The sequence below is a fragment of the Mustela lutreola genome, chromosome 1, assembly GCF_030435805.1.
Source record: "Mustela lutreola isolate mMusLut2 chromosome 1, mMusLut2.pri, whole genome shotgun sequence".
In the NCBI taxonomy this organism is placed as follows: Eukaryota; Metazoa; Chordata; class Mammalia; order Carnivora; family Mustelidae; genus Mustela; species Mustela lutreola.
The window spans coordinates 194,780,026-194,801,130 of record NC_081290.1 but is presented as its reverse complement, the minus strand read 5'-3'; the positions used below and the strand labels follow the sequence as shown (position 1 = coordinate 194,801,130).

Sequence of the window (21,105 nt, the reverse complement as noted above, 5' to 3'; positions counted from 1 at the left end):
AAAATGAATTTCCAAAAATATAATGATTCTATGGCAAATATCAAACTTTTGACACTGTGTTGAAAATTAAATTGCCTTGTCAAACCACAAAATTTTATTAAATTTTTTCTTAGCATTTTTTTTATTAGCATAGAATGTATTATTTGTTTCAGGGGTACAGGTCTGTGATTCAGCAGTATTACACAATTCATAGCACTTGCCTTAGCGTTTTTGATATTCTATAATCCAGCCAAACCCATTTCATCATCCACCAACATAGAAGAACTTTTTATTTGTAATTCATCTAACCATTTTAGAGAACTATACAAGGAGAAAACGAATAAGCAACCTGTTTCCATTCTGTGATTTCCAAAAGGTGTGGAAAGCACATACCCACGCAGTTTTCCAGGTCAGTCTTAATTTCAAATATGTGATATTTTTGCCAATCTAAATGGTCATGAATTGACTTTTCATTTCTTTATCAAAAATTTCACAGCTTTATTGAGGTATGACTGACATACAATCAATTGCACATCTTTAAAGTGTACAACTAGGTAAATTTGGCATATTTAACCATGAAACCATCACCAAAATTAAGGAAATGAACATATTCACCCCTTAGTAATCCTTCCCTCTCAACCTTCCTCCACCCATCCCCAAGGCAACCAGGAATCTATTTTCTGTTTCTCTAGCTTGCCCTTTCAAGACTATTATACTTACAGAACCATACTATATAAACTCCTTGCTTGACTTCGTTTGTTCAGCATAATTATTTTGAGATTCACTCATGGTCTTATGTGGATCAATGGTTTCTTTATTTTTCTTTTCCTTTTCTTTCTTTCTTTCTTTTTTTTTTTTTTTTTGGCATGAGAATGTCTAATTTTTTGAGCACTGTCAGATTGCCTTGGCAAATGGTTTTCTTGAGATCAATTGACCATCTATGTGTAGATATAATTTTTTTATTCTACTCCATTTATCTGTCATCTATCTTGATGCCTATATCACACTGTCTTGTTAGTTGTAGCATCAGAATACGATTTGAAGATTATAATGTAGACCTTGCAGCATTGTTCTTCTTTATAAAGGGTTTTGTTTTGTTTTCCATTCTAGACTTTTTGTACTTCCTTATGAATTTTAGAAACTGTTCATCAATCTTTGCAAAATGGCTACTGGGCTTTTGAATAGGATTATATTCATATTAAATCTATGAATAAATTTGAGGAAAACTAGCATCATGATAATGCGTCTGCTGATGCAGGAATACGGTATATTCAGGTTTTCTTTAATTTCTCTCAACAAGGTTTTCCTTCTAAAGATTTATATAAAAGTAAGTCAGATTTATCACTAAGGATTTCATTTGTTTGGTACTTTTTGAAAATGGTATCTTAAATTTTAGTTTCCTTTTGTTCATTGGTAATTATTGAAAAGGATGGATTTTTATATAATTGTTTTGTATTTTAAAATTTTATTTAAAATCAATTAATATATGGTATACTGTTGGTTTCAAAGACAGAATTTAGTGATTCTCAGCTGCATATACACCCAGTGCTCATTACCTCATGTGCCCTCCTTAATGCCCATCACCTATTTACCTAATCCCCCCCACCCTACCTTCAGCAACCCTCACTTTGTTTCCTATAGTTAAGAGTCTTGTATGGTTAGCCTCCCTCTCTGATTTCAACAGATGAATGGATAAAGAAGATATGGTATACATATACAATGGAATACTATGCAGCCATCAAACCCACGAAATCTTGCCATTTGCAATGATGTGGATGGAACTAGAGGGTATTATGCTAAGCGAAATAAGTCAATCAGGCAAAGACAAATATCATATAATCTCTCTGATATAAGTAATTTGAGAGGAAGGGCAGGGGTATCATGGGGGAAAGGGAGGGAAAACTGAAACAAGATGGAACTGGGGAGGGAGACAAACAATTAGGAGATTCTTAATCTCAGGAAAATGCACATACATTTCTGCATGCAACTTTACAATCTATTTAGGAATAGTAATATTATCCACATCCATGGATCACTCACTAATGGACCCACAAAGGGCATCTTTCTTTTTAAATGGTCAGAGAAAAGGAATACATATTTCTCACGTTGAGGATAGTGAGCTATTTGAGGCAGGCTTGGGGAAGCTTCACGTTAAAAAAAAAAAAAAAAATTAACAGGGCTCATTTTCTTGAAGACCTAACTGCTTAAAAATGTGATGGTGAAGTCAGAATGGCTAAAATCAACAAGTCAGGAAATGACAGATGCTGGCGAGGATGCGGAGAAAGGGGAACCCTCCTACACTGTTGGTGGGAATGCAAGCTGGTGCAGCCACTCTGGAAAACAGCATGGAGGTTCCTCAAATTGTTGAATATAGAACTGCCCTATGACCCAGCAATTGCACTATTGGGTATTTACCCTAAAGATACAAATGTAGTGATCCAAAGGGGCACATGCACCCGAATGTTTATAGCAGCAATGTCCACAATAGCCAAACTATGGAAAGAACCTAGATGTCCATCAACAGATGAATGGATCAAGAAGATGTGGTATATATACACAATGGAATACTATGCAGCCATCAAAAGAAATGAAATCTTGCCATTTGCAACAACATGGATGGAACTAGAGCGTATCATGCTTAGCGAAATAAGTCAAGCAGAGAAAGACAACTATCATATGATCTCCCTGATATGAGGAAGTGGTGATACAACATGGAGGCTTAAGTGGGTAGAAGAAGAATAAATGAAACAAGATGGGATTGGGAGGGAGACAAACCATAAGTGACTCTTAATCTCACAAAACAAACTGAGGGTTGCCGGGGGGAGGGGGTTTGGGAGAAGGGGGTGGGATTATGGACATTGGGGAGGGTATGTGATTTGGTGAGTGCTGTGAAGTGTGTAAACCTAGTGATTCACAGACCTGTACCCCTGGGGATAAAAATATATGTTTATAAAAAATAAAAAATTAAAAAAAAAAAAAAAAGAAGAAGCTACGTAAAAAAAAAAAAAAAAAAAAAAAATGTGATGGTGAAAAAGACCTAAAATTTTTATATTAAAAATTGCAGATCTAGTAAGAAATTGAATATGAGTTTTTAAAAATGGCAGCACACTTAAACTACCTCCCTCTCTCCTCGTGCCCTGTCCCTAGTATTCTCTTATCTGCCAACAGAGTTACTTAGTGGAAGCTTTTAAGGATTATCTTAAGAGCACAGAACCCAGACTTAGGAAACTTGAAATCTGCCTCCACCAGAAAATGCCTTAGCCTTTGTCTGCCACAGTTCTAGCAGTAGAATTGTGTAGACATTCAGTTACATAGATAAAGTGCGTCACTAGGAGAAGTCTGACAGGCTGTCCCAAGAGGCTGTGCAGAAAGATAGTCATGATCCTGGCGTGTTCCTCATGGTCTAAAATCCGCCTTCAACTCTGCAAGCTCAGAAACCTGATTTTGTCTGCAGGCAGACAGGAAATCGTTCTTTTGAGAATGGATGTCACAGTAACCAAACTCAGCAATGCGATGGGAACGAGCAGACTGCTTCCTTTGTTTTTTAGCTGCAATGGACTCAGGACACCTGGAGATATTATCAGTCTTCTGACACAGTCCTGCTACCTGGGAGATCAATCCATTACCTGAAGGCCAGTGTATTAATTTAGATGGAGAATTCTGTTACAGGAACTTGCATAATGCAATATGTGTGACTCATTCTTTCTCCATGGAGAGATCTGAGCGTGAAGCCAAATTAGTACAAAGGCTTAGGGGTTACATCACTGGTTCACTTAACATTTAAGAGAAACTAACGGTAAAAAGTAGAACACATAAATATTCAGGTAAGGAGAAAGGATTTGTCACATTGCATAAAATAAGTTACAACTCTGCATTGTCTGCAGGAGACATGTTCTAGAACCAAGACACAAATGACTTGAAAGTAAAGCATTGTACACATGGAAGAGATGTCATGGCTCATTAATATCTAATGAAATCCACTTCAGAATCAGGAAGAAAGAGGGCATTGTTTAGGAATAAAGGGGTCAATCCTCCAAGATCTAAAAATGTAAATGTGTGTGCACCTGATAGAACATCAAAATATAGGGGCACCTAGTTGGCTCAGTTGGTTAAGCAGCTGCCTTCTGCTCAGGTCATGATCCCAGCATCCTGGAATCGAGTCCCACATCCGGCTCCTTGCTCCAAGGGATGCCTGCTTCTCCCTCTGCCACTCTGCCTGCCTGTACTCTCTCTATCTCTCTGACAAATAAATAAATAAAATCTTTTTTTTTTTTTTTTAAAGAATATCAAAATATAAATCTGGTAGAGATAAAAAGAGAAATATACAAATCCACAGTTAAAATTGGCACATGACCCTCTCCTCAGGGCACTTTCAAACTATGAGTCAAATAAGAAATACAAAGTAAACATTATACATCCTTTTCTTAAAACAGACAAGATCACTACAATTTTTACTCTAAAGTTAGATATTAATTTTTGTGAGGAACAACACTGGATGGCTGAAAGAGGACCTCATTTTTATTTTTGCACTTTTTCTGGCTTTGCATGTTATTTTATAAAGACCATTTAGCCTCCCTGTGTCTCAAACAATTCCTTTGAGAGGCAGGGGGGCTGTTTTACCTGATAGTTACGTTCTATCCACCTCTTATTTTCTAGGAGGATATGAAAAATCATTTCTATTTTCATGCAGATGACGTATTTCCCACTGATTTTATAGGATTTTACAATATTTTATTTAAGTGGATATTTCATATGCCTATTATTAAAACATGGCTCTCTTTCCCACAGTTCTGTGCGAGCGTGTATATATGTGTGCTTGAGTTCGTGTGTGGTTTTGTCATTGCTGTTGTTCCAGATAATAGTTATAAGGGTAGAACATTTTTTTTAAATATCCCTTAGACTTTTTAAATCATTAAACACATAATATGTACCTTTTGGAAATATGGAATGTAATTTAAAATAACTGTAATGTTTTTGTCTACTAATTCTACTTTTCTAGGTCTTTGAATATTGACCTTTTAAATCCTAATTATGGGCCTTGTGTTTCTGTTTCTCTATATGTCTGGAAAATTTTTTTAATTTTAATTTTAATTTTTAAATTCCAGTATGGTTAGCATACAATGTTGTATTTCTTTCAGGTGTACAATATAGTGATTCAACAATTTTATACATTACTCAGTGCTCAACATGATAAGTGTTTTATGTCTGGTAATTTTTGATTCTATAATGTGTTTAAGTTATGTGGAAAAATAACCACACACCTAAACTGTGACCTTTTTGGATCTCCACTAACTGTCCCATATCTTCTTTACTTGTGATGTGGGAAACAGACAGAAGAAAAATTATTAAATTTCCTTACCCACTAACAAGCCCTTAAAACAGGCAGAGTGACATTCCTCTAGGGACTCAACTTCTCCCACCTTAAGGCTTTGCTAAGTCAAAGGGCAACTCCTACCCCCAACCAGGAGCCTGTAAGTCTACTTTAACAATTCTTTTGGAAACTTTATCTCTAAACCCTCCAAGATAATGTTGACAATCATTCCCAAGCATATGGCCCACTGATATACATCTAAAGGGTCTCACTGAAAAGGTTTTATTAATGGTAATGAATAGCCTTTTCCCCAACAATAGCTAGACCCTCAAGGTCCTGGAAACCTTGCTTAGAAAATTCCTTAGAGATTTAAGCCATCCCTGACCCTATCCCAACTTGCAAGTATATAATGGAACACTCCTCACAACTCCGGGGCAGCAGTTCTTTCTGCCCACGGGTCCTGTCCCTGTGCTTTAACAAACCACCATTTTACACCAAAGACGTCTCAAGAATTCTTTCTTGTCCATTGGCTCCAAACTCTACATCATTGAACCTTATCTATATTCTAAGACTTCATCACTTGGGAAGGTCAGAACTTGAATGATTTCTAGCTCTAAGCAAGTACTTGAAATATTTTTACTTATAGCCCCTACTTGTTATAATTGTTTCAGAACTTTTCTTTGCCTAGCTTTGTGGAATCCTACCCTACACATTTACAAATTAGGTTTAGCCATTCACTCAAGAGGATCCCATGTTGGGGCACCTGGGTGGCTCAGTCGGTTGAGCATCTGACTTGGACTCAGATCATGATTTCGGGTTCTGGGATGAGCCCCGAATAGAGTCCCTTGCTGCCACACACACACACACACACACACACACACACACACCCCATAGGATCCTGGCAAGAGAACCAAACTTCATCTGTTCAGCAATTTTGTACTGTCAGTCCCTAACTGACTCTTTGTCCTTAACCTCACTGAACCTACTTTACTTTTACTCTTGGAAAATGCTTTGCCAAAACTTATTCTAGCATAATGAATTGATGAGTTTGTAAAGTCTGATTCAAAACATAGAGAAGTGGGAGCCTGATGTGCCTAGGGTGAAGAAAGTTTCACATAAAAAACTGTATTTCAACTAGCTGTTTGATGATAAGAATGAATTTGTCTGGCTGAAGACTCTGGAGGGAGCATGTGTGGTAGAAAAAATAAAGGCACAGAAAAAAACAGAGAAGCAACAAGAAAAATGTTCTCCCTTTCAAAAACATACATCATCTCATCACCCTTACATGAGGCCCCAGTGTTGTGGCTGGTTCAGTCTAGCAGAATCCCTGAATGAACTCTGATTCTGGAAAGAAAGAGGAAAGAAGACTTGCCTTTGCTTCTGCCCCTACTTCCTTCCCATCATCCTCTTCCATTTCCCTCACCCCCTTCTTTTTCCCATCACCCCTTCCTTTCCATTACCCCCTTTCTTCCCATCATCCTCTTCCATTTCCCTCACCCCCTTCTTTTTCCCATCACCCCTTCCTTTCCATTACCCCCTTTCTTCCCATCAACCTCTTCCATTGCTATCATCCCTTTTCCTTCCCATCACCCCCTCCCAACCCATCACCCTCTTGCGTTGCCATTACCCTTTTACCTTCTCATCTTGCCCTCTTCCCTTGTCCCACTTCCCTTCTCTTCCCATAACCTCCTTCTCATTTCCTTTCTTTTCTTCAAATTATTGTTTGTATTGGAAGGCACATCCCTCATACTAAGCTCATTAGGCAAAAGAACAAAGAAATGTTAAGGAAGAGCACTCAAGTCACAGCCTTTCGCTAAGCCGAGAATCCAACGCCATAGAGCGTAGAGCAGTAGTAGTAGACTTTGTATTGCCCCCCTGGCTGTGCTGAGGAGCTCAAAGGCAAACTCAGATTTGTAGTACTGAAAAAGAATAGAATCAATCACCCTTAAGCAGTTTATGCCTGTTTAGTCTCCACATTCTCTTTTATCCACTGCCTTAACTCCCAGGCATGGACTGTTGCTAGGTCCAAGACCAACAGACAGACTTTGTGGTTGATCTCTAATTCACCCATTAGAAGCCTGCCTCAGGTCTCATCCAGAAGCTCTTTTCTTTGATACAGCTTCTTTACATTCCACTAGTCACAGAACACCACCTGGGGCCCTGTGGTGCAAACCCATATTTTTCAACAACTCCTAGACCACGAAATGGTGACTTATCTGATGCAAGCATTCAAGAGTGTAATTAGATAATAATGCCAGCCAAAATGAAGAAGGGCTAGAGTAAGGGGAAAGAAGCAGAGAATGTGGTAGGAGGAAAATAGGAGAAGAAAACAGAGTGAGGAAAAGAAGGACTAGTCTCTCTTGCGAACTGGGAAGATATCATCCTTCCTGGGCAGGATAATTTATTAGTTATGTGAACTTAATTCACTTTATGACTTCAAATCTTAGCTTCTTTATCTGCAAAAGGGGCATTGACAATATCTGTGCTCTACATCACACAAAAGGAAGTATCTTTGCAAGCAGTGTGATGCTGGTAAAGTATAGCTACCAATCTCTATCAGTTCCCAGGAAGGAAGGCTACTTGCTGTAGCACATTCCTCAGAGATGATTTGACCTCCTTGTTCCTGAGGCTGTAGATCAAGGGGTTCAGCATGGGGGTGACCAGGTTATTCAGGATCTGGACAGTTGCATTGAGCCAAGGATTGGGGGTGGGCTGCAGGTAGATGAGGACAACTGGCATAAAGGAGAGGAGGATGGCAGTAAGGTGGGCACTGCAGGTGGAAAATGCCCGGCGTCTGCCTTCAGTAGATCGAATCTGCAGGATGGAGCAGACAATGCAGCTGTAGGATGTGAGGATAAGAAGGAAGCAGCTGAGGGGCATGAGGCCCACACTGATGAACCCCACCATCTCCAGGGCTGAGGTATCAGCACAAGCCAGCTTCAGCATCACCGGGATATCACAGAAGAAATAGTCCACCTCATTGGCGCCACAGTAGGGCAACTGGAAGGTGAGAGCGGTTAGAAAGGTGGCCTGAATGCAGCCAAAAAAGGAGGTCCCCACGGCCAGGCTGGCGCACGCTCTGTGGCTCATGATCACCGTGTAGCGCAGAGGGTAGCAGATGGCGACAAAGCGGTCATAGGCCATCACCGTGTACAGGAAGCACTCGGTACAGCCCAGGAAGTGGTAGAAGAAGAGCTGGGGTGCGCAGCCTGCATAGGAGATGACCCGGCTGTTCCCTGAGAGGTAGAAGAGCATCTTGGGGGAGCTCACAGAAGGGAAAAATATGTCACACACAGACAGTTGACACAAGAAGAAGTACATGGGGGTGTGGAGCCGAGTGGAGGAGATAATGGCGAGGAGGATGAGCAGGTTCCCCAGAAGAGTGAAGATGTAGAAGCCCAAAAACAGCACAAAGAGCATGCTCTCCAGGTCCTCCGTGTGGGGGATGCCCAGCAGGATAAATTCAGTCACTATTGAGAGATTCCTCATCTCTGTCAGATGTTGGACTTCACAAAAGAACAAAGGTATCCAATGTGTGAACACTGATGTAAAACTGAGTCCTCTGATGGATGGGATGGTTTCATGTTTAACAAACAATAATCAACCTTATGTAAAGGAATTTCTACATAAAAAGATAAAGAATAAAAATTCTTGACTATATTCTGAAAACTTTGGCTTTGATCAAGTTAGGTTAAGTTCACTATATTTTCTTACCCACAGATTATAATTAAAAACTCTGGAAGTGGGGCACCTGGGTGGCTCAGCTGGTTAAGCAGCTGTCTCTTGATTTCAGTTCATGTCATGATCTCAGGGTCCTGGGATTGAGCTCTGCATCAGGCTCTGTGCTTAGTGGGGAGTCTGCTTGAGAATTCTCTCTTCCCCTCCTCATGTCCCTACCCCTGCTTGTTCTCTCTCTCCCTCTCTTTCTCAAATAAATAATTAATCTTTAAAAAATTAAAATCAAAATAAAAACTCTGGCAGGGCACCTGTCTGGCTCCGTTGGAAGGCCATGCAACTCTTGATCTCAGGGTTGTGAGTTCAAGCCTCATGTTGGGTATAGAGATTACTTAAATAAATAAAACTTCGGGGAAAAAAATCGCCCTGGATAAAATACAAAATGCATTTACTTAAAAACCCTGGAAAGTAAACAGAAGGATTGTGAAAGGGAGACAAATCCTGGAGAAGCCCACACAGATATGTTTCTACTTTTTCCTCTTTTCTCTTGTGCTTTTGAGCTGAGAGAGGGGGTGGGTGGTTACAATTACAGAATTGTATGGTGGCTGCTCCAGATGCAGAAATTCCAATAGATAACCAAGTATATCCAATTGATAATTCCATCTTTTTGACCTGAGAACCTGATAAAAGGTGTTTCCATGATCAAAGAGTGTGAGGGAATCCCTGGTTCCCCCACTTCTCTTTTTTCTTCTAGTTCTGCCCCAAGGCAATTCTATAATTTATGCGGAAGCAGTATGAACAATAAGAATCTGGAGACGAATTCCAACTTCTGGACAGAGGAGTCTCACATTGAAGAACGAGAGGAAGAGAATATTTGTGTAAAAATAAACATACTGGACTATATATTTATGATGTATTTTGAATGTTTGTTATACTTTAATAAAGCTGTTAAGTTAAGGAAGGGAAGAGATAGAAAGAAAATAACCCCAAACCAACATGTAGTTGCAATGCTAGATGCAGAGAAAAATGAAGACTCCAAAGAAAGGGTCAGTGACATACTTGGGGGGAAAAAAAAAGTCATCTGTGTTTACCAGCAGCTTGTTTCTTGTTACTCACTTTAGACATACTAGAAGAGTCTCTGTATGAACTTCTGACTTAACCGGACTCTGTCCTTGAAGAACTTTCATCACAGCCTCACCCTGGAAACCTTCTTCCTTTGGTCAGTGAAGACTCAGAGTTCTTTGATCCTTGACTGTGACTAGGCACAATGATTAATTTGCCCTTCCAGGTGCTATCTCTAAGACAATGAGTCCATGATCCTCTTGATTTCTAGTCCTTTCCAAGTATGAGTCATCTTCAAGAACTAAAAATCTAGCAGCTCCCAATAATTGGAACCCAACACTTCAGTGGATAAGAATCAAATGGTGTCAGTGACAGGCGAGAAAAAAAATCTAAACATTCATAGTATTCACAGGGAACATGGTGGAATTTTCTGCAGTATGATAACAAGATAACCCAAATCATGTTCTCAGGTACCCAGAAGAACACAGCGTATCACAGCCACAGGAGCTGAAATTACGTGTTTATAAAAGAAAGTGCCAAGAGTATATACCATCAAGACTTGAACACACTCATACCCTCTGGATCTGTCTTTCAGATCCCTTTGGGCATTTCTCATGATCCCATCAGTGGTAGCTCTGAGGGGGCAATTAGATAAAAGTTCATCACATTTACCCCAAAACAAAATAATAATAGATGTGAAATGAAAAATATCTCCATCCCTTCTAAGTCTGCTGGCCTGGAAAATGGACTCCAATACTGAATTCAAGGCTTCAGGCTAAGTACTTGTTTTTTGCCTCCCATATTTGCCTGTCTTTGCCTGTGGTAATATGGCAACACCCTATTTCATAGTATGTAAACATTTCTAGGACTATGTAGATATTTAAAATAAGTATCACGGTTGCAGATAGGTTGTAATAAATAATAAGCAATTATTTAATTATTATATTACATGTTTCTTCTAGAATTTCACCTAACAAAAGAGCGTTAATAAAATAAGTACATTTAAAGAAAGATTATAAATTGGTAGTGTGTTTAAACCATCCCAAATGAAAATGGTTTGTTTTGTTCTGTTGGTTTTGTTTGTTTGTTTGTTTGTTTAATAACAGTAATATGGTTTGAGCATTTGCCAGGTACTATGCTAGTTTGTTCTTTTGTTCTTATATGTTTAAATTTAAGCTTCAAAACAACCTTATAAGTAGGAGAGGAATAAAAGCACCAAGAAATTTAGAACTTGATCACATAGCTAGAAAAAGACTGTGTGGAGATTAAATCGGAGGTCTGATTCCAGGCCAAAGCCTTAAATTCCCCCATTGTGAAACCTCCTGAGATATTTGCATTAGAAAAGAAGAAATGTGGCACTTGCTTTCAAATTCTTGAGGAGGTGCTATACTGAATTTTTATGTACTTTTTCATGGTGAATAACCAGTAAAAAAGAATGGAACTAAAAAAAAGTTAGGTTTCATTTCAGTATAGAAAAAAAATTAATGGGATAAGATGCCTTGTGAAGGATTGAGTTTTTAATCACTATAAGAGTTTAAGTATGAGTAAGATGACATTCCTGCGGAGAGGTAATGACTTTGTATCACTAATTTGAATGCAAGATTACCCTGTACATCCTTAATGTCCTTTACAATTTTGAGATTCTTTGATTTTATTATATTGTTCATCTTTCAATATATCTGAGAAGACACAATAAAGTTTAACAAATGGTTCTTCTATTGAAGAAGGATGAGACCCCTAAAGAAGGCCTCTAAGCATAATTGGTCTGGGCTCAAATGCAAAATTCAGTAGATATGAAGATAGCAGTGTTTGTCTCATAACACTAAGTGTATCTGGCTTACCAAGCCTTTAATGGTAATGGTAAGACTGGAATTCTCAATATTTGGGTGCCAAACATATGGAATAAATTCATACTTGTTTTCTTTTTTTAAAGATTTTATTTATTTGACACAGAGAGAGAGAGTACAAGCAAGGGGAGTGACAGGGAGAGGGAGAAGGAGGCTCCTGCTGAGCAGAGAACCCAAGAAAGGGCTCCATCCCAGAGTTCTGGGATCATGATTGAGCCAAAGGCAGATGCTTAACTGATTTAATCACTCAGATGCCCCAATTCATACTTGTTTTCTAGAATATACTGTAGCTAAACATCAAAAATAAAACAACTCCAAGATAACCTAAGTATCATATATCCTTAACAAAAAAGGAATATTAAATATGACCTAAAACTGAAGGGAATTCAGGATATCACTAAATCTGGATAATGAATTATAGTAGGTCAAAAGATTTTTATTTGTTATAGATTCCATTTAGGAAACCCCAGTAAGGGAAATGAGCACAAATCATGGTTTATAATGTTCTCTGACTACACTTTTACCCCATGAATTGACACTTAAGATACCTTATCCCAATTCACTTTTATGCCCCCTTTTTATTTTTTTTTAAAGATTTTATTTATTTATTGGACAGAGAGAGAGATCACAAGTAGGCAGAGAGGCAGGCAGAGAGAGAGGAGGAAGCAGGCTCCCTGCTGAGCAGAGAGCCCGATGCGGGGCTCGATCCCAGCATCCTGGGATCATGACCTGAGCCGAAGGCAGAGGCTTAACCCACTGAGCCACCCAGGCGTTCCCCCCCCCCACTTTTAAATAGTTCCCAAAAAATGATGTGGCTGACAGAATGGTTAAGAATTCCATTGTGGGATTGTGTGGAGGAGGAAGAGATAGACAAAGAGAAGGTTTGAGCAGAGAAGTAAAGGGCAACTTTCCCCAAGGTCATGTAGTGGAGTCTGAGCAGAAGACTCTCAAAATGAGCATTTATATTTGGTTGTTTGGATGTCACCTTATAGATTTTACTTACATTGGGATGGAACACAAAAAGAAGTGGCTGCATAGATAGCAAAGCACTAGGTGGAGAATGTTGGTGGTTGAAGGAAGCTCAGTGATAATGATCACTTGAGTCTGTGAACAGATGACTTTAGGATTCTCAGTGTTTCACTGATCACGAGCCCAGTGGTGTTGTGGTTTATGTGCAAGAGTGTCATTCACATCCAGCTAACCCTGAGGTTACCCATCCGATAAGATAAAATGTCTCTGAATCTCTTTTCTCCAGGATTTTTTCAGATTCTCCCAGGGATTGTTGGAGGAGGTTCTCTATTTCTCCTGAAACTTACCTCTTTACCTCTTTCACTTTCTAGCTTGTATATAGACTAGCATGCAAAGGACTTATGCATTTAACCTTAGAAAATTAAAGAACTCTAGAGGCATAGCCATTAGCATGGTAGTAAATAGCAAAAGAAAACATAATCCTGAATGAGCAAAAAAATAGATTGTTATAACAGAAAGAATAAATGTAGAGAAACCAGAAATCTTATGATTTTTTCCTAACTTTCCCATGTTTGTTATTTGAGCTTAGAAAATAAAAGAGAGGGGTGCCTGGGTAGCTCAGTTGTTTGGGCATCTGACCCTTGGTTTTGGATCATGAGGTCATGACCTTAGGGTCCCGAGATCAAGTCTTGCATTGGGCAGCACCCTCAGCAGGGAGTTGCTTCCCAATACTATTCTACCATGTGATTTGCCACATCAACCCATTAAATTTCAAATCTACTTAATTTTGTTTAGTCTCTAAAGCATACATGAATTCAAGATACCTGAATATCTTGTTTCAGGTACTTCTTGACTATTAACAGGACTTAATGACTTCAAAAAAATCAGATATTAACAAGTTACCATATCTGTGTTGTGATTTATAATAGAACAAACTCAGGACTAGTATTTCTTAATCCTTGTATAGGAACAACAAAGGATGCTACCAGTTATCTTAAAGATCCTCAAAGAATTCTCCAAAGTTACACTTAATTGAACTAAAACCAGGAAGCCATGTGTATCACTTAAAGTTTAATGGGTGAAGACCACATTGGCTAAGTGCTGGTTTTCATATAAATATTTTATAGAGGGAAAGCAATCACCAAGAAAATTATCAAGGACCTATGAGGTAGTAAGCATTCTGCTATTTGGAGATATGGCTGTGAATCATATGTGCAGGGGTATCCCTTAATGGAGCTTACAGTCTAGTGTGAATTTGCACAATAAACAGACCATTACGAGCTGGGATAATAGATACCAGAACAGGAGGATATTGGATCGGGCACAATAACAACAAATTCATGGGTCTGTAATTCAGATTTTCGAGTTCTGATTAAGTTTCTAAGGTTTGAAATAGAGGAAATAGTTCAGAAAAAGAATGTATGGGGTAGGATACGGTGGGAAAAAGGCTTTCCCAGATTAGAGATGCAAAAGCTAAAAATAGAGGTCCAAAAGCTGAAGATTACATGATCATATTGCTACAATTTTCATTGTCTTTACACAGGAAAAAGGAAATTTTGAACCACTGCTAGAAGATACCTTCATTACGGCTGAGAACTGAGTTTTTATCAGTTGTACAAAGGAAAAGGGGTGGGGGTGATGGTAACAGCATTAGTGAGTGCGTCCCTATATCCAGATCATTCTTAGTACTTCCAGTCTGTGTCTCAGAGATACTCAGAAGAGAAAAATCGAGAGAGCAGTGACATCAAAAGGCCATAGGATTAAGAAATAATGTCAATAGAATCCCACTAAATGAGGCTGTATATTGGCAAATGGGCTAAAGTTAAACATATCAATTCATACAACATTGAAACAACAAGAGACAATGGCTTAGGCTAATAAAAGATCCTCACGTTATTTCTGATCACAAGAATATTCTTTTCTCTAACACTTTCTTCAGGGCAACATTGACATCCTTATTCCGCAAGCTATAGATCAGGGGGTTCAGCATGGGCACAATGATGGTATAAAACACGGAGGACACTTTCCCTTGGTCCATGGGTCCCACAGATGATGGCTGCAGGTACATGAAGGCAGCAGATCCATAGAAGACAGCCACAGCTGAGATGTGGGAGCTGCAGGTGCTGAAGGCTTTGGACCTGCCCTCAGTGGAGCGGATGCGGAGGATGCTGGAGAGGATGAAGGTGTAGGAGCTAAGTATCATCAGGCTGGGGGCAAGGATATTAATTGCACTGAAGACTAGAATCAGTAACTCATTGACATGGGTATTAGAACAGGAGAGTTTTAAAAGGGAAAGAAGATCACAGAAATAATGGTTGATCACCTCAAATTTGCAGAAATGAACCCTAAACATGCAGCCTGTATGAACAGATGCACAAACCAGGGCTATAACATATACTCCCCAAATCAGGGAGAAACAAGCCTGATGGGACATGATGATATTATAAAGCAATGGGCTACAGATGGCAACATAGCGGTCATATGCCATTGCTGCTAACATGTAACACTCTGCAATAGCAAAAACAAGGAAGAAATAGAGCTGAGTCATGCATTCAGGGTAGGAGATGACATTCATCTCTGTCACAAAGTTCACCAGCATTTTGGGGGTAATGACAGTGGAATGGCAGAGATCAATGAAGGACAAGCTACTGAGGAGGTAGTACATGGGAGTGTGCAAGTGAGCACTGAGCCGTATCAGCGTGATCATGCCCAGGTTCCCCACCATCGTGACCACATAGATTCCTAGGAAGAGGAATAAAAGGGGCAGCTGGAGTTCTGGTTTCTCTGTTAGCCCAGCGAGAATGAACTTGGTCACTGTGGAATGATTTCCTGCTGCCATTTTCTTCTGAGTAGTTTCTGAAGGGGAGAGAAAAAAACCATAGTTGTTGCAAAAAACTTCATTATCTTTCTCTATTTAGAGTAGGGTACCCCATGTAGATGAGTCATGGTTTAGATATCCTCTTTGTCTGTAAGATCATTTAACTCTGAGTCAATTTATGTAAGTAGAATTCATTGTGGTTTAATGTTTATTAAGCCTCATTTCCAAAAATAATAAATGTATTTCATATAAAGATAGTTATGTTTTGGGGTTGAGTCGGTTAAGCAGCTGCCTTCAGCTCAGGTCAAGATCCTGAGGTTCTATGATCGAGCCCCAAGTCACACTCCCTACTTTGCTGGGAGCCTGCTTCTCCTTCTCCCTCTGCTGCTCCCCCTGCTTGTGCTCTCTCTCTCTCTCTCTCTCTCTATCAAATAAATAAATGAAATCTCTTTTTAAAAAATAGCTATATTTCTTGTTACTGAAAACTCAGTAAGTGTTTGTTTTCCAGTGTTGAATATTTCAATGATCATCAAGCCAATATTTCTAAGTGGAGACTTAGAAACTTAAATATTTAGAGAAGCCAATGTAAATGAGTCACACTGACTTCATGACAACTTGGGAGCACACGATACCAAGGGGAATAGCCTGCAATTAACTTCTGGTAGGAGTGGACACAGGCCTTATTATTTTCAGACCTTTCAGTTTTAAAAATAATTATCAGGAAATCTGAATATCTACATAAAATCTTCGGATGTTTCAATATTATTAGGAAGATGAAACAACACCTACAACCATTGCTGTGGGACAGTTTGGGCCACCAGGACTGATCCACCATTAGTGGGTTCATGGTCCTGGAGCAGGTACTTCTGCCTTTGCTTGAAAAAGCAGTATGAGTAGTGGTTAAAGGGTGGGCCTTAAATTCAGATTTAGAGACTATCATGCAGTTTCTAGCTTATACAGTTTTGACTTTGACGAGTCGAACGATCTCTTTGAATCTTGGCTTCTAAATCTGTATAAGAGAAATAACAGTATTACCAACCTTCTAACAAGCTGGGAGAGATTTACCAATCAGAGAGTGAACATCCTCAGTTATTGTGCTTACCTATTAACAGTTCATCAGTTGCAAAATAAGTTATCAACTACTCACTTCAAGTTACAGAAAGAAATTTTCTTTTGAAGCAGAAATGTTAATATCTCAATCCTTCTTTCTCTGCCCTTCATCTTTTCTACGAAGCAGAAGCATAAAATTAGAAAAGACAGAATTACAAATGTCCTCCCCTACTCAGTTCAATGACAAACAGGTGGTTTTACCATTATATGTGCCCAAGAGCGCTCATGCTCTCTCTTGCTCGCCCTGAAATAAATAAATAATATTTTTTTTTTAAAAAAAAGGAATAAATCACAAATGCCTGCAAGAAGACACATCTCCAAAACACTGTGTTTTTTGAAATAAATTGCACAAAATTTGCCTTTAAAGTTTGGAGGTATTCATCCAGGTAGTTAACTAGAATAGTGGTTTTCTTTGTGTGAGAATTTTTAGCAAGGGACTGGATTTATTTAATAGATATCACTGATTTTATCTTTCTTCTTAGTTTTCCTAAATTGAAATTTCATTGTGTTCATCCACTTTGAAGATGATCCAGTGTTTTGTGTTAAGTGTTTCATGATGATTTCTTTAACACTAAAAAGTATTTTGGGGGCTGCCTGGCTGGCTCAGTTGGTTAAGGGTTCTACTTTTGATTTCGGCACAGGTCGTAATCTCAGGGTCTCATATGGGGCTCCATGGAGAGGTTCTCTCTCTCCCCCCCAGTGCTCCATGCAATAGGCGCCCTCCACAATACCCACCACCAGGCTCACCCATCCCTCCACCCCCTTTCCTTCCAAAACCCTCAGTTTGTTTCTCATAGTCCATAGTGTCTTCATTATGATTTCCTATTCTTTTCCTAACTTCTCGAAATGGACAGTATCTTCAGCTTTTATTTTTCTTCTGGTATGTACATATAAATTATACATTTCTCTCGAAGCCCCATTTTAGCTTCATCTCACAAGCTTTGCTATAACAAATTTAAAGTATCATTTCTGCTTCACTTTTTCATTGTCCCATGGATTATGTGGAAGTGAATTCTTAACTTTCCAAAAGTTAGGTTTTGGGGTTTTTTTATTTGTTGGTTTGTTTTTAACTAGTCCTATTTTTAAATGTTTGTCTTAATTTCATTCTGGTCAATGAACAGACTGTGAATTACCTAAATCATTGCAAATCGCTTAGAATTCTTTATATTGAAGCATAAGGTCAAGTACTTTTTTTAAAGATTTATTTATTTTAGAGAGAGAGAGCAGGTGAACAGGGGCAGGGGGAGAGGGAGAGGGGGAGAATCTCAAGCAGATTCAGTGCTGAGCATGAAGCCCAACACAGGGCTTGATCTCACGACCCTGAGATCATGACCTGAACCAAAATCAGGAATTAGATGCTTAACTGACTGAGCTACCCAGGTGCCCCATAAAATCAGTTTTTATAAGTATTCCCAATGGATCTTAAAATATGTTGTTTGTTTTTGAGAGGCCTGTGATGCATATCATTTCAATTATGTCCACTTTACTAACAATGTTGTTTAGACTTTGCATATGCATAGTGATTTTTTTGTCTGTTATTCTAATAGTTGTTCAGGTAAGTGTGTCAGTGTCTCCTACCAAAGTTTCTGGTTTGTCTATTTATTACTTCAAGCCTTAAATTAAAACCTGTATTGTTATGGAATGGCCCCCTTTATATTTAGTAATGTGTCCTGGTTACAGTCTCCATTGTCTGATATTAATACATTATCATGACATTTATTTTTGGCTAGTGTTTGCAGAGCATATAATTTTCCACCTATTTATTATTTCCGTGTATTTTTTTGAAAGAGGCAACAAAGGAAACAATTATTTTAAAATAGCATCACATAAAATAGCAACAGCTAACTATCAATACTTAACATCAAATCTAACAAAATGTGTGCAATGTTTATACACGTAATCTTTTAAATTATTTTGAAAGAAATGACAGAAAGCCTTAATAAGGACAGAAATTTACCATATGCATGGATTAGAAGACTAAGTTGTATATAGATATCTCTCCCAAATATAGGGATACATCAACATATTTTATTTCCCAGGTAATTACTTCTAAACAGATAATCAATATGTTAAGACATCAATAGGCTCCTAATGGGATCATTTTAGCTACTTCTGGTCATCTTACAGATTTATAGAAAATATCAGCTTAGTCTGATATTGAAAGAGAATTAAGATATTGATTCTCAATAGGTTACAAGATTGCACTCTAGAAACTCAAGCACCTTTTAACGTGCTAGCTTTCATCCTCTGTACTCCTTTCTCCTATTTCAGAGGAATTTTGTGGCAAGGTCCATATTTCAGTTGTTCAGTGTGAACATGATACAGACTCAAGCATACCTTGTAACCTCATATAGGCAAGTGGCACAGCTGAAAATAGTAACAAGATGTGGGTAACACAGAGTACAGTGGGCTGGTTTCTCTACAGCCAGATGTAGAAGAACATATTTGAACCCAGAGTGTTCAGAGATTTCTCAATATGGTTGATCAGAGCTACTTAGGGAGATTACAGTACTTACAAAAAATGTTGAATGTAAACATGATTATGATGAAAAACAAAAGTTCCTGAATTACCCTCCCTGTGCTGTTAGTCCTGTTTCTGAGAGATGACCTAATTTCTGCAGGATAGCTCTGATAACGTTTTTTTCTTTCTTTCTTTTCTTGTTTTAAAAAGATTTTATTCATTTATTTGAGAGAGAGAGAGAGGTAGTTCGAGAGAAAGGCAGAAAGAGAGAACCAATGTGGGGGGCAACAGAGGAAGAAGGACATGCAGACTCCCCACTGAGCAGGGAGCAAGAGAGACTCCATCCCAGGACCCTGGGATCACGATGTAAGCTGAAAACAGATCCTAACAGACTGAGCCACCCAGGTACCCTGATAAGATTTTTTCTAACGGTTACATCCACAGCTCTAAATAATTTGTTCATGTTGCTATTTCTAGAATTATCAACTTTGAACATTAAACAAACTTCCCATATTAGAGGTGGAATTCCTTTTTATTTAAAAGGTAAAGAGGTGACTACCACCTTCTACCTCATTCCTATATCTGGTAGCTGGATTCTATTTTTGATGTTTTCTTAATCACTTTTGGATCTTTAAAAATATTCTCAAAACTCTTTATTCATAACTTCCAAAATTCTCTCACTTCATCTGAAGAGATTTTGTTTGTTTGTTTAATACAGAATTTCTACTCTTATCCTAGACCTTGTGAATCGGAATTTCTGAGGGTAAGAAAATTTACAGAACTGAACTTTCTAAAAATAAAGCTAGAAGAAAACAAACAAAACTATCAAAGTAATTCTGGTGATTGTTCAGAAATCATTGGGTTAAGAAATTAAAGTCAGCTTAGTGGTTCAAATGGAGAGCTTCAGGACTTTCTATTTTTTTATTTAATTAAGCAATCATTACTGGGAGACAGCAAAATGCTACACACTGAGCTAAAGGATCACCAGGACAATGAATCCAGACACTGAAAATAGTCCAAATAAACAAGTTAAAATATGGTGGAGAAAATAATTGTTAACTTCTAATGTCAGTTTAAAAAAAATTATTCAGATACAAGATATGGGGTATGAAGGTGACTCCTATGAAAACATAAAATAAGCATATTTCTTATTAAATCAATATAGTCCATAGAATAGGGGATGATACAAAAGGTGATGGGAGGGGTGCCTGGGTGGCTCAGTCAGTTAAGTGTATGCTTTCAGCTTGAGTCATGATCCTGGGGTCCTGGGATCAAATCTGGCCTCAGGCTCCCTGCTCAGTGGGAAGTCTGCTTTCCCTCTCCCTTTGCCCTGCTCCCTGCCCCACCCCCTTGCTCACGCTTGCGCTCTCTCTCTCTCTTTCTCTCTCTCTAGTAAATAAATAAAATTATTTTTTTAAAGGCAATGGGAGATTTTTACTTCATTTATAAAAATGCTAGATAATGATAATGAATAAGACCTATATAATAGACCACATAAGACCTATATCATAGCCTCCCCACCCCTAACTCAAGCGCTACAGAATTGGAATGTCATGAAATGATCACAGTGGTGCTAAGGTATGGGTTTTAGCCACTAGTTGGGGTAGTGTGGATAGCCTCTGAGCTAGTCACCAACAGCCACAAACTGTTTCATCCACTTAACCCATTATGCCATATCAATATTAAATATTCAGCATGTGGCATGAGGCTAGGAAGCTCTGTGCTCCACTTTTATCTATAGCTCTGTATTAGTTGTGAGTGTCCTTTTTTGAGAAGGGACATTGACAAGATAAAGGGCATTCAGTAGCTGTCAAGAGTTTGGGAGATACTTGAGAGAAACGGGATCACTTACAGGCATCTTTATATAACCTAA

At 38.5% G+C, this 21,105-nt stretch overlaps 2 protein-coding genes across 2 annotated transcripts; both read right to left on the bottom strand.

The window, feature by feature from the left end:
• Positions 1-7,846: 7,846 nt before the first annotated feature.
• On the bottom strand, positions 7,847-8,779 carry LOC131829959 (olfactory receptor 10D1B-like). The gene has a single exon (XM_059172339.1). The coding sequence runs from the start codon at positions 8,777-8,779 to the stop codon at positions 7,847-7,849; it is 933 nt and encodes a 310-aa protein (XP_059028322.1).
• A 5,967-nt stretch (positions 8,780-14,746) lies between these two features.
• On the bottom strand, positions 14,747-15,712 carry LOC131820513 (olfactory receptor 8G5-like). The gene has a single exon (XM_059156193.1). The coding sequence runs from the start codon at positions 15,680-15,682 to the stop codon at positions 14,747-14,749; it is 936 nt and encodes a 311-aa protein (XP_059012176.1). The 5' UTR covers positions 15,683-15,712.
• Between the last annotated feature and the right edge of the window lie 5,393 nt (positions 15,713-21,105).